A 14,191-nucleotide genomic window follows, 5' to 3' on the forward strand; every position below is an offset into this window, starting at 1 on the left:
TGTAGTCACCATCCGAAGGGCTCTGGTCCAGCCTTCCTTGGGTTCGGCCCAGGGCAGTGCTGCTGCAGGCTGGCTCTTGAGCTTCTCTCCCCCTGGGGCAGTAGCCTCCATGCTAGCCAGAGGCGTTCCCCTAAGCAGGACTCTCAGTGTCCTGCGGTGTGGACTCCACACCTCTTCCCCCCGCCCCCTCCATCCAGTTTCCCCATCTAGTAAATGCACGCGCTCCACTCCAGCTGCTGGGGGTCCATCTTCCCTCCTCGGCCTCTCTCAGCCCCACATCTGATCCATCAGCAAGTGTTCTCCCTGCTGTGGGCGCTCCCTTCACTACGCACCTTAAATCACCCCTCTGGCCCCAGCCTGCCGCCTCCAGCAAGCCCTGACTATGGAAAACGCGGTCCCCAGGCGGGCAGCATCAGCACAGGGCGCTGGCTAGAAACGCAGAACGTCTGGCTCCCCCTCAGACCTGCTGAATCAAACTGCATCGCACCGTCGTCCCCGTCGCCCGGAGGGAATCTGCTCTGAGCTGTCAGCCTTCCTCCCTGGTCATAGGGCTTGTTCTTCACCTGGCTCCTACCGTCTCTCCTGCTGCTCTAAGATGCAGTTTTCAGACAGAGCGATCTTTTCCAAATGTAAATCAGATCCCAGCATCCCTCCCTGAAAACGCTCCAGTAACTTGAAAGCCTCCGGTAAGCTGGGACAGGACCTCGCCCTGGCCTCCCGGCCCCGCAGCAGCCGGCCTCCCGCGGCATCTCCTCGCTCTGGCTGCACCGGCCCACTGGGCTGCTCTGTGCCCACCTCCAGGCCTCTGCGCCGGCCGAGCCCTGTGGCCCGGGCGCTCCTGCCTCCCCTCGGCGGGACTGACTCCTGGTCCAGGGCTCGGCCCTCTCAGGTCCTGTCGGGCCCATCCTCCGGAACCACCCTGTGTTGTGAGATGGCACAGTGGAGTTGAGCCGGGGGCTGGGCCGGGGGGGGGGCCTGATCCAGTGCCCTGAGCCCTTGAAGGCAGGGCATTGCCTCACCTGGGGGCAGGCGTCAGCGCGATTAGAAGCTGGAGGATTTGTGTTTTGAGCCACTGCCTTTATGGTAGTTTTATAGGTGGTGATAGAAAGTGAACATGGTCACGGACTGCGTGGGCAGAGAAGCGCCCCGTTGTTAACAGCCACGTTCCTGCGGCACCCGCCCTGGCCGCTCTGGTGCCCCTGCGGCCCGGAGGCCTCAGGGGGCTTCCTGCTTCTCCAGGAGCCCCAAGTCCACCCGCCTGAGTAACCAGAGAAGTGGGTGGAGGCGTGGCCGTCCAGTGCGAGAAGACCGCTTTGCCCCTTCCACGGAAAGGCAGAGGCTCAGAGAGGGAGCCCCACTGTGGGCCTGTCATGGACAGTGGCCTGGATCTGAGACTCTGGGCCGGACCACCCTGTCCGGTTGTGGCCCTCCCTCCCCAGTCGGGAAGTAGGAAGGGGATGTTTACAGAGGGGCTGGCCCTGGGCAGGGGGCCGAAGCTCACCTCCCGTCTGTCTAGGTTGTGGGGAGAATGGGGGGTGGGCAGGAGTCAGTTCTCAGAGACTCTGCCACCAGCCGTATCTTAGTTAGCTGGTTTGCCCACCCGCCTTCTCTCCCTAGCAAGTTGGAGGAGGTCTGTAGCACTTAGCTCAGGGCCTGGCACGTTATAAAGGCCTCACGAGTGTTCAGAAGCACCGCTGGGGCATCAGACTCGGGAAACCGAGCTGGGTGGGCTGCGGCTGCCCTCGTCGGGACCCAGCTGAGCAGCCTGGTGATTTCCAGCTGCTGTGGGTGCCCCGCCTGGGGAGCCTCAGGCCTCTGAGACAGGGACCCTCCCTGGATGAACAGCGCACGGGGGTCTCCCGAGAAGCCCATTTCGGGGGTCGCCCCGGGCCAGGTCACAGCGCGTGGAGGAGGAAACAGCTCGGGGCCAGACGGCCTGGGTGTGACCCCGCGTCTGTCACTTCACAGTGTATGACTAGGGACAAGCACTTCTCCTCTTCGAACTTCTCTTTTCTCATCTGTAAAGTGGGAAAATAATAGAACCTACCCCATGGGGCTAATGTACGGGTTATGTGTAATTATGCAAATGAAGCAGTTGGCAGGGAGCCTGGTGCTGGTTAGGTCTAATCTTAGCTCCTGTCATAGGAATGACTTAGCTCCTTAACCCCTGTCTGAGCTCATCGAGTTGCTCATAGAATTCAGCCATAACTGTTTTGCTTCTGGAAGCTTCTGCTCAGCAAGCAGGTACTGATGCAGCCGTCCAGGCCCTGTGCTCAGCAGTAGGAGTCCCAGGGTGGATGAAACACTGCCTGCTTCATAGGAGAGTCTGCTGCTTCGTCCAGGCAGGTGGTTGCATTATGTAAACTGCCGTGTTTGTGGCTGGAGGCAGTTTGACCCCTTACCACGTGCAGTTGTCGTGACATTCTGGGTCATTCCCTGGAGAAGGCCCTCGAGGAGGCTGATTTGGAAGAGCTGGAGCTGAGTGGCATCATGCAACCGCTTGCCCACAGGAACGGGCAGTTGGGTGAGGAACTCTGAGCCAGAAGGGGCACCAGACTTGAGAGCAGGCAAAGGGAGAAGGGCCAGAAACGGTCGAGGTGGGCAGGTCTCCCTACTTGGAGAGAGAGGTACAAGTAGGAGGGAAACGGGCGAGTGGCTTTGATGAGCAGGAGGCGGTGTCCACGCAGAGTCTCAGGGCGGGGTCTTAGGCTGCTCACATCAGTGCACAGGGCGGGTGTCAACACTGCACTGGCCTCAGTCCCTCGTTCTGTTCTTAGACCTACTTTGCCACTGATGAACTTACCTGGGTGGGTTTGAGGGGCGATTGAAGTGGTGTATGTTTTGTTATGATAAACATTCTTTAAACAGAACGCGGATGTGCTCCATCACTGGGAATTTAGCCTGCCTTTCTCCCTTGGGTGAGGGCAGCAGCTTGGAGGTCCAGGCAGGAACAGGGTGCGTCCTGCCAGCTCCGTGTCCTTGCCCACGGGGTCTTGTGGAGGCTGCCTGTCACCTGTGTAAAAGGACAGGGAGAGGAACTGCTAGAGGAAACAATTTGTTAAATCGGGGGGGAGAAGAGTCTGCACCAGCTGAGGAGAGAAACCCGTGCCTCCCCAGCACAGAGGGGTTGGCAGAGGGAGGGGGTCCACCGCCCCACGTCTCCATCGAGCACCCCCGTCAGGTTGCGGGGGCAGGGTCTGGTGAGCATCAAGAGGGTGGAGGCCTTTTGTCCTGAGCGCATGCAGAGAGAGATGGTCGCACACTGCCGTGCAGGGGAGTTCAGTGAAGCCCTGCCTGACCCCGGGAGTGGCCCATCTGTGCACGGGCTACCGGGCAGAGGTGAGGCTTTTGGAGAAGCATGGCCCCCTGGGCCAGGTGCTTGACAGGGGTGCAGAGCCCAGGCAGTGTGTGGTACTGAGTGGAATTCAGTGTAGTGTGCGGAAAGGTCACCAACGTGCAGCATTATGCACGATAGACCTGTCTAAATATCAGAAGGTATTCAGAGGCGGTCAGAGCTACCTCCTGCCTCCTTCCCTGTTGCTGTGAATATGCTCTATTTGAGCTCGGTTTGAAAAGGTCTCCTGGGGCAGACATCAGAATTCAAGTCAGGCATGTGTGGAGTGCCTACTATAAACCACGTGCTGTGTGGACGTTGTCTGGGGGTGGGGGTGCTAATTGTGCACCCTGAGGGGCAGTGGGGAGGTGGGGCTGGTGGGGACGCCGCCCCTGGAGGGGACGACACCGCCAGCAGTTGTGAGCACCACTCACCTTGCGCCAGGCCCCGGCACCATCTCTCATTCCCACATGTGCTGAGACAGACCACGATGCCCTTTCCACGTACCACCACCTATAGGAGAAGGAGGGCTTGCCCTTTCCTCAGTCACGTGGTTATCGAGAGCACACTCACCTGTGCTTAGACCCCTGAGAAACACAGGGTGTCCTAGCTGTGCACACTGTCTTTTCGCTGCTCACGCAGCGAAAAGGTGCCAGTAGGAGGCACCTCTCTTCCCATTTCCAGGCCTCTCTGTCATAGCGAAGAGAGTGGGACCTGTCTGTCCCCTGCAGGCCAGGACCCCATGGACAAGGTCACCCTGTGCAGGGGGCTCCCGGGTGCTCTGGGGCCTCAGCATGGGGTGGCCAAGTGTCGGCCAGCTGGACCCTGCAGCGTCTCCGAGGGCCAGGACACACGCGTGGGGACTGGCAGGGACTGTCTTTAGTGAGCTGTCCTTACAACACGGGCTTTGGACTGTTTATGGGATCTACAGAAAAGAAAATGTCTGCTGTCTCCTTACAATCAAGAGAGAAATAGGGTGGAGGGGAGGCATTATGACGTCTCCTCACAAAAGATGACTAGCCTGACGCGGGCATGCATCACAGCCCTCCTCACTTCCTGTGCATTCTTTCTTTTTTTTAAAACACTTTAAATCTTCATTGATGTATGGAATGGTTTCTTCCTGCCTACGAATATCTTTTGGTATTTCCACAAGTTTCTCACACATAATATTTACCCCTTTTTTGGGTACCATATATATGTGTACAGTTTTAGAGTTGGGAATTTATGATGCTTTTTTATAAACCACATTCGTTTATAAATTCAGGATAGTATTTCCCATTTCCCTTTGTTTCTGACATATGCAACGCCACACCTGACCTAGGGTCGTGACAGTAAATGTGCTTGCTTATTAACCTTGTGAAATGGGTCTGCAGTCCCCTTTTGAGAATGCTAGAGGAACCTCTTGTTTGGTTGTAATTAGAGCAGTGAGTGAAACCCTAACTGCTGTAAAAAGTAAGGCTCCTTCCCCAGAGCTTCAACACACATAGCGGAGTATTTCACATGAAAGACCTGACTGCAGTGTTCTTTTTTTTTTTTAATTTAACTTAATTTAATTTTTTTATACAGCAGGTTCTTATTAGTCATCCATTTTATACACATCAGTGTATACACGTCAATCCCAATCTCCCAGTTCATCACACCACCACCACCACCCCCCTGCTGCTTTCCCCCCTTGGTGTCCATGCGTTTGTTGTCTACATCTGTGTCTCAATTTCTGCCCTGCAGACCAGTTCATCTGTACCATTTTTCTAGATTTCACATATATGCGTTAATATAGATATTTGTTTTTCCCTTTCTGTCTTACTTCACTCTGTATGACAGTCTCTAGGTCCATCCATGTCTCTACAAATGACCCAATTTCGTTCCTTTTTATGGCTGAGTGATATTCCATTGTATATATGTACCACATCTTCTTTATCCACTCGTCTGTCGATGGGCATTTAGGTTGCTTCCATGACCTGGCTATTGTAAATAGTGCTGCAGTGAACATTGGGGTGCATGTGTCTTTTTGAATTGTGGTTTTCTCTGGATAGATGCCCAGTAGTAGGATTGCTGGATCCTATGGTAGTTCTATTTTTAGTTTTTTAAGGAACCTCCATACTGTTCTCCATAGTGTCTGTATCAATTTACATTCCCACCAGCAGTGCAAGAGGGTTCCCTTTTCTCCACACCCTCTCCAACACTTGTTGTTTGTAGATGTTCTGATGATGCCCATTCTAACTGGTGTGGGGTGATACCTCATTGTAGTTTTCATTTCCGTTTCTCTGATAATTAGTGATGCTGAGCATCTTTTCATGTGCCTCTTGGCCATCTGTATGTCTTCTTTGGAGAGATGTCTATTTAGGTCTTCTGCCCATTTTTGGATTGGGTTGTTTGTTTTTTTAATATTGAGCTGCATGAGCTGTTTATGTATTTTTGGAGATTAATCCTTTGTCCATTGATTTGTTTGCAAATATTTTCTCCCATTCTGAGGGTTGTCTTTTCGTCTTGTTTATAGTTTCCTTTGCTGTGCAAAAGCTTTTAAATTTCATTAGGTCCCATTTGTTTATTTTTGTTTTTATTTCCATTACTCTAGGAGGTGGGTCCAAAAAGATCTTGCTGCGATTTATGTCAAGGAGTGTTCTTCCTATGTTTTCCTCTAAGAGTGTTAGAGTGTCCAGTCTTACATTTAGGTCTTTGATCCATTTTGAGTTTATTTTTGTGTATGGTGTTAGGGAGTATTCTAATTTCCTTCTTTTACATGTAGCTGTGCAGTTTTCCCAGCACTACTTATTGAAGAGACTGTCTTTTCTCCACTGTATATCCTTGCCTCCTTTGTCATAGATTAGTTGACCATAGGTGCATGGGTTTATCTCTGGGCTTTCTATCCTGTTCCATTGATCTATATCTCTGTTTTTGTGGCAGTACCATACTGTTTTGATTACTGTAGCTTTGTAGTATAGTCTGAAGTCAGGGTGTCTGATTCCTCCAGCTCCATTTTTTTCCCTCAAGACTGCTTTGGCTAGTCAGGGTCTTTTGTGTCTCCGTACAAATTTTAAGATTTTTTGTTCTAGTTCTGTAAAAAATGCCATTGGTAATTTGATAGGGATTGCATCGAATCTGTAGATTGCTTTGGGTAGTTATAGTCATTTTCACAATGTTGATTCTTCCAATCCAAGAGCATGGTATATCTCTCCATCTATTTGTGTCATCTTTTATTTCTTTCATCAGTGTCTTATCGTTTCCTGCATACAGGTCTTTTACCTCCTTAGATAGGTTTATTCCTAGGTATTTTATTCTTTTTGTTGCATGGTGAATGGGATTGTTTCCTTAATTTCTCTTTCTGATCTTTTGTTGTTAATGTATAGGAACGCCAGAGATTTCTGTGCATTAATTTTGTATCCTGCAACTTTACCAAATTCATTGATTAGCTCTAGTAGTTTCCTGGTGACATCTTTAGGATTTTCTATGTATAGTATCATGTCATCTGCAAACAGTGACAGTTTTCCTTCTTTTCCAACTTGTATTCCTTTTATTTCTTTTCTTCTCTGATTGCCATGGCTAGGACTTCCAAAACTATGTTGAATAATAGTGGCGAGAGTGGACATCCTCGTCTTACTCCTGATCTCAGAGGAAATGCTTTCAGTTTTTCACCATTGAGAGTGATGTTTGCTGTGGGTTTGTCATATATGGCCTTTATGATGTTGAGGTAGGTTCCCTCTATGCCCACTTTTGGGAGAGTTTTTATCATAAATGGGTGTTGAATTTTATCAAAAGCTTTTTCTGCGTCTATTGAGATGGTCATATGGTTTTTATTCTTCAGTTAGTTAATATGGTGTATCACATTGATTGATTTGCATATACTGAAGAATCCTTGCATCCCTGAGATAAACCCCAGTTGATCATGGTGTATGATCCTTTTTTTTTTTTCCTCTTATATCTGTTGAGGCAAGAACTGTTAGTCCACTCTACTTTTATTTTACTCTCATTAAATTTTCCTATTATGGTAGTATTTTTTATAAAGGAATTTATAAATTGAATTAAAAGAAATTTCCACTGAAGAGACTCAACAAGTATAAATAATTACTGAAATAATGGTTTAAAGAAAGTATTTCCCCAGAAAAGTCTTCACCAAGTTTATGATCCTTTTAATGTGTTGGTGGATTCTGTTTGCTAGTATTTTGTTGGGGATTTTTGTATCTATATTCATCAGTGATATTGGTCTGTAATTTTCTTTTTTTGTAGTATCTTTGTCTGGTTTTGGTATCAGGGTGATGGTGGCCTCATAGAATGTGTTTGGGAGTGTTCCTTCCTCTGCAGTTTTTTGGAAGAGTTTGAGAAGGTTGGGTGTAAGCTCTTCTCTAAATGTTTGATAGAATTTACCTGTGAAGGAATAAAGACGCAGACTAAGACAATGGACTTGAGGACACAGGGAGGGGGAAGGGTAAGCTGGGACAAAGTGAGGGAGTGGCCTGGACATATATACACGACCAAATGTAAAATAGATAGCTAGTGGGAAGCAGCCACATAGCACAGGGAGATCAGCTCAGGGCTTTGTGACCATCTAGAGGAGTGGGATAGGGAGGGTGGGAGGGAAACACAAGAGGGAGGAGATATGGGGCTACATGTATATGTATAGCTGATTCCACTAGAGAAAGGATTATGTTAAATAGACTTAATACGTAGAAAAGGTAATATGGGCCAATAAATGTAGCTATTTAGAGGGAGAGACAGATGATGCTACGTCTTCTCTTCCCATGTTAGGCGAGTTGCGGTTCAGGGGCTGCCGCGGATTGGGTGAGGCAAGGCCCTTCCTGGGAAGCCGCCAGCGTCTTCCTTTGTAAAAGCAAGTCTCAGTCTCTCAGCTGGTGAGCGAGGCTCTTCAGGATCTGGTTGTGAACTTCATTTCAGGCCTCACCCGCCCCCGCTCCCCAGCACCGCCTCTCCTGTGACTCATGCACTTTGGACAGACACACAGCCCCTGGGAGCCTCCCCTGTGCAGACACACTCGAGGTCTGGCGTCCCTCGCTCAGCTAGGAGCAAAGCCTCAGTGCAGACGAGGGGCCCATAGGAGACGCAGGATGGGGATGCAGGAGTCCTCCGGGCTTTGAGGGAGGGCACGAGAAGCGTGATGGGGAAGCCTGGAATCGGAGGGTTGTGGAAGCAGCGAAGAGGGCGTCTCAGTGAGTAAAGCTGAGGTTGGCTCAGCAGCGCCAGACGGCAAAGGACCGTGTGGAGAGGTGAGGATGGAACTCTGCCCAGTGGGCTTGGTGACGGGGAGGTGGCGGTGGCCCTGGTGGGGCTGTGGGCACATGCCTGCTCTTTGCTGCCTTCCCTCGGCCTGCCATGCCTTTTCCCACCATCTGCAGACAGCGCCTTCCATGAAGTGGCCCCGGGCCCTGGTGTGACAGAGGTAGCATGTGATTGCCCTTATTTCGAGCACGGTGGCCTCATGTTGGTTTCTGCCCTCCTTCTACATCTGTGGGCAGTGGCCACGCCGCAGTCGTCCTGGGACCTCCTGGGAAGGCTCCTGGGTGTGTGTCCACCCTGCTGCCATGGGAACAGGAGCTGCAGCCTCTGCTCATCAAAGCCCTGGGCCCGGCAGGGATCTCTTTGTCTGGGGCAGTAGTGTCAGCCCTTGTCAGTACTCAGCCATCGAGGCACTAGAGCTGTTCAAAAGGAGAGTGAAATCTTAGGCTGGCGACTTCTTCCTCATTTTAGGCTTCATTTCTGATGATGGCAACCACTGTGTATGAACGACAGTGCCAGGAGTGTATCTCAAAGCTCATGTATTGGTTGACCTCACCCTTTTTTTTTTTGTCACCATTGTGTCATCTGTTTACCTGAAGTGCATTAGCTTGTTTTGCACATCTGAGATCCTGGGACCTCAGCATAAATCACCTATGCCGCCTGACTTCTTTCTTCATGTAGAATTTACTGACAGTTAAGAGAAAAGCGTTTGTTGAGTATTCCTTCCCCCTTTCCCACCCTTCGGTCAGGTACCTTCTTTCAAAGTGAAATAAATCAATATTTACTTCTAAAGTCTTGGTTCACAGTACATTTTCCCATTTAAATGAAATTGAAACAAACAGTAAAAGAAGAAGAAGAAGAAAAAAAAAAAAAGGCCTCCATCTACTGCAGAAAAACAGCTCAGGCTACATGGATTAATACTTTCCACTCAGGGTATCTCTCTAGCTTCTGGTAAATTACATCAGTCCAAGTTAAAGGTTCCTTCCAATCAGTAACTTTGTGTGGAGCCCACTCCAGAGGTGTCTCGTCCATTTTCTTCTCTGCATTAAACATGATCCCGTCTGACACAGCCCTCCTTCCTGCTGTCAGGGAATGACACAGGCACAGGGCCGAGGGAGACCCCTGGAAGCCCCATGGGGCGTTCCCAGAGACGGCATGGGGTCGTGGCTTGTTACAGAGGGCCGGGCAGGGAGGAGACCGTCCCACGTCAGACTCCAGCTGGGAAGGGAGTCAGAAGCATCATGAATGGGAGCTCACGGAGGCCACCTGAGCAAACCCACTGCTTCCAGTCTGTCCTGGGGTCCTGGGAGTCATTGCCCCTTCTGCCCTCTGTGCCTGGAGGCCCATCCCCGCGCCTCCTCCGGAGGCTTCCCTGGCACTCTGTCAGAGCATCGCTCAGTTCCTGTGTCTGCCCCGCTAGACTGGTTTTCCACCACGTGCTGCCTGAGCGCCCATCAGGGCACCTGCACCCAGTGGAGCATCGTTGCACAAATGCTGGGTTCTTGCTCCGTGCCAGGCATCCGCCCTGCCCACCTGGCTCTGGGGGGAAGAGCTGTGCCGGGGCAGTGCCGTCCTAGCCCTCAGGGAGCTCAGTCCACTGGGACCTGATAAAATGACAAAGGTTTTGTTGAATGAATGAATAATTGACATGCCACAGTACCTTAAGAAAACGTTGTTCAGTACACAAATGAAGACGCCAAAAGCGCGGTGATGTTATTAAGCACCCACTTTGCATACGGAATCTTCTTCAGCTCTCCTAGCCATTCTCTGAAGTGGGCATTTTTGTCCCTGTTTTACAGATGAGACACCTGAGGGTCATAGGGGAAAGTGGGCAAGGCTCACGGCTAACTGCGGGGGAGGTGCTGCGTGAGCCCCACAAAGTGCAGGACAAAGTTCTTTCCACCTCGCCTTTCGGACCCCCTGGGAAAGGCCGGTCTCTGTGACATCCCTCCCTACATCTGAGGGCTCTCGTTCCCCAGCCCAGCAAGTCCAGGCCCCTTCACTGTCCTCCTGGGCTGGTTTTCTAATCCTTCAGTCATTTTTGCAGCTCTTAGGGTCTCAACACTTTCTAAATCTTTCCCGTATTGTTTGTATTATGGCTCTTCTCAAAATCAAAGACAATTCTAAAACAGACCAGAATGCACAGTCAGGGAGCTGGGGCCTTAGCACCAGCTGGAATTTGGCCTTGTCTGGAATCTGCCTGCTTGGAGCTACAGAGAAAGGCCCGCCTGTAGGAGTGAGCAGGCCCCTCCACTGACAGAGCCCCAGGGCAGTGAGTGCCCATCAGCAGACCCCTCCCGTGGCTCTGAGGCACTAGTGTTGGTGGACGACACCTGGGCACAACCAGGCGTGCAAGGGCATGTACTCCTGCCTGGTGTGATGTTGATCTTCTTCATACGCAGAGCTGAGCTCCCAGAGTGTGTGGAGAGACAGATAACCCAGGATAAACTAGTCCCTTTTTCACCACCAAATGGACCAGCTATGAATTTCCAGGAGACCCCGCACCCAACCCTCTACACGGTTGCAGGAAATAACTCCTAGAGTGCCTCGGCAACTCCCACGCCTCTGGGAGGCATCAAGAGAAGAGCTTGGACTGGGTGTTTGAACTTGGGTTGCACCATTAGCCCCAGCTGGGGCCCCTGACCACGTTGCTTTGCACCGGTGAGTGTCACCCTCCTCATCTATAAACCGGGGGTGAGAGCAAGCGTAGAGCATTGCTGAGATGATTCTGTGCAGGAAGGACCAGCTCCTGGAATGTGCCAGATGCTCCATAGGCAGTCGCTGTGATTTTCTTGTCCTGCTGGACCTGGAAGTGGGGCCCGTGTGACCTTTCTCTTGCCCTCCTACAGGTCACGGACGAGGAGCCCAGTTCCAACCACACGGTCATGATCCAGGAGACCCTCCAGCAGGCCTCCGTGGAGCTGGCTGAGCAGCATCACTTGGTGGTGTCCTCTGACGACGTGGAGGGCATCGAGACGGTAACCGTCTACACGCAGGGCGGGGAGGCCTCGGAGTTCATCGTCTACGTGCAGGAGGCCATGCAGCCTGTGGAGGAGCAGGCCATGGGGCAGCCGGCCCCGGAGCTCTAGAGGACACGCAGTGTGGGACAGTGCCACGGGGCATGGCTGCCGGCCTCTGCAGAGCCCCCGGGACACCCGGGGCGGGGAGGCCCCAGAGCGGTGCTCTCCGCAGGGCTCTCCTCTGTGCTGTCTGCCCTGGCGGCCGCTGGGGCTCTGCTGGCCCTGCTTTGGGTGGGCGAGGGATCAGCGACACAGGAGTGCTGCCCCCAGCACAGGCACACACACCTTCCCCCCCGTCGTCTGCTTCCAGAAAGACCTGTGCGTCAACTCCCCAAACATGGCCCATACCGCATAGCCCCTTTGCTTCAAGTGTCGAACAGAGACCCCCAACTCTCATCAGCGTCTTCCCTGAATCACAGCCCAACTCCTTGACCCCTGTCTAGGTGCCGAATCTTTACCTGGGACTGCTCTGCAGCCTGGTAACCAGGAGACAGCTGTCAGAGGAAGTGACCTTACGGTGTTTGAATCGCCTGTGAGAGAAAAGAGGGGAGGGGTTACCTACACACTTCTACCCTCCTCAGGCATCAAGGGCACTTATTATCATGTGAAGTAACTATGGTTTGATGGCCCCCCGCTCCCATCACAGGTGGTGGTCTCAGCTTACTATCTTGGAATTCTTTTGCTTTTAAAATAAATGCACTTTCTCCTATTCACCTCCTACTCTAAGGAGGTGAGGTGGATAGAATAAAAGCATTCTCTGCCTGAGTACTTCTGATCCTCTGTTAGGTTGGTGGGTTTACCTTTCCCCTTCCCAAGTCAGAATCTTGGATTTGGACCCCACCCAGAACCACCCCCTCTGAGACCCAGGCGCTTAAAATGTGACAGTGATGCTCGTTCTCCCTCTGAAGCGTGAGCCTTGCTTTGGGGCCACTGTTTGAGGTTAACGGTCTTACGCCCCACGTCCTGGCACCTCGTGTTGGGTCTGCTGCAGCCCCTTCCCACCTTGGGAGGAGCAGGAAACCCACAGTCAGGAGCCTTCGTGATGCTCTCTGGTCCACGGCCTTTTAGTCCAGGTGCTCGTGATAAATCCCGTACCTTTTGGCGCCTCTGCCGTGTGACAGCTTTGTGGAGGCACCGAGGCGAGTCCTACTGCCCCCTGTCCAGCCCCGGCGTCTCCTGACATTGTCACCCAACATCCAGCTCGCTGAGGTCAAGACCTTTTTTCTATCAAATGAAATTTTATTTAATTTATAGTGATTCTAACCAATTGTTTGAATAAACCATCCTTTTAAGTTGTAAAATACCAAGCTATTGCCTCATGGTTTTAGATTTTCACATTTCTAGACTAGACAGTGAAATCATCTATATTACATAGGATGGCTCACAAAACTGTTCATCTGAAACAACGGGCACTAAAAACAGCCAAAACTTTTGATTCAGTAACAAATGAAGAAAAAGCTTGAGAATTATTTTTAATCCTACAATGGTTTGCTGTCCTTTGTTTCCAAGGAAGACATTACTGACCCATTTTCAGTAAAGAATGAACTTTGAGTTATTTCTCTAATAAGGGTGGTGGATTTTTACCAGTCTTGGTAAAGGTAAATGGTACAACGAAATGATGGATTTTTTTTCTCTTAATGTTTAGAAGCCTGTGTGTCATGTTTGTTTGTTTGTTTCTTGACATATAATTGACCTATGACACTACGTTAGTTCCAGGTACACAACATAGTGGTGGGATATTTTTATACATTACAAAATGATCACCACAGTAAGTCTAGTTATTGTCTGTCATCATACAAAGTTATTACACAGTTATTGACTATATTTCCCCATCCTGTACATTTCATCCCCATGACTCATTTGTTTTGTAACTGGAAGTTTGTACCTCTTAATCTCCCTCACATATTTCACTTACCCCTCCAACCCCTCTCCCCTCTGCAACCACCTGTTTGTTTTCTGTATCTGTTTCTGAGTCCGTTTCTGTTTTGTTACGTTTGTTCATTTGTTTTGTTTTTTGGATTCCATATATAAGTGAAATCATATGGTATTTGTCTTTATCTAACTTATTGCACTTAGCATAATACCCTCTAAGTCCACCCATGTTGTCACAAATGGCTCGATTCCATTCTTTTTTATGGCTGAGTAATGTTCTATTGTGTAGATATACCACATATTCTTCACCCGTTCATCTGTTGATGGGCACTTAGGTTGCTTTCATGTATTGGCTATTGAAAATAATGCTGCAGTGAACATAGATAGGGGTACATATATCTTTTTGAATTAGTGTTTTTGTTTTTGTTCTGGAAAAATACCCAGTTGTGGAATTGCTGATTGTATGGTAGTTCTATTGTTAGTTTTTTGAGGAACCGGCACACTGTTTTCCACAGTGGCTGCACCAATTTGCATTCTCACCAGCAGTGTACAAGGGATCCCTTTTCTCCACACCCTCACCAACACTTGTTATTTGCTGTTTTTTTTGATAACAGCTATTCTGACAGGAGTGAGGTGATATCTCGTTGTGGTTTTCCTTTGCATTGCCCTGATGATTAGTGATAGTGAGCATCTTTTCATGTGTCTGCTGGCCATCTGTATGTCTTATTTGGAAAAA

At 50.2% G+C, this 14,191-nt stretch overlaps 1 protein-coding gene across 1 annotated transcript in view; it reads left to right on the forward strand.

The window, feature by feature from the left end:
• The window catches only part of ZFAT (zinc finger and AT-hook domain containing), a 161,080-nt gene extending 148,190 nt beyond the window's left edge, over nucleotides 1–12,890 (forward strand). The window contains exon 16 of the mRNA XM_082601805.1: nucleotides 11,413–12,890. Coding sequence (XP_082457931.1) covers nucleotides 11,413–11,652 — 240 coding nt within the window. The 3' untranslated portion in view covers nucleotides 11,653–12,890. The remainder of the gene's footprint in view (nucleotides 1–11,412) is intronic.
• Nucleotides 12,891–14,191: the final 1,301 nt, after the last annotated feature.

The sequence above is a fragment of the Mesoplodon mirus genome (genome assembly GCF_964341445.2).
Source record: "Mesoplodon mirus genome assembly, chromosome: 16".
Lineage (NCBI taxonomy): Eukaryota > Metazoa > Chordata > Mammalia > Artiodactyla > Ziphiidae > Mesoplodon > Mesoplodon mirus.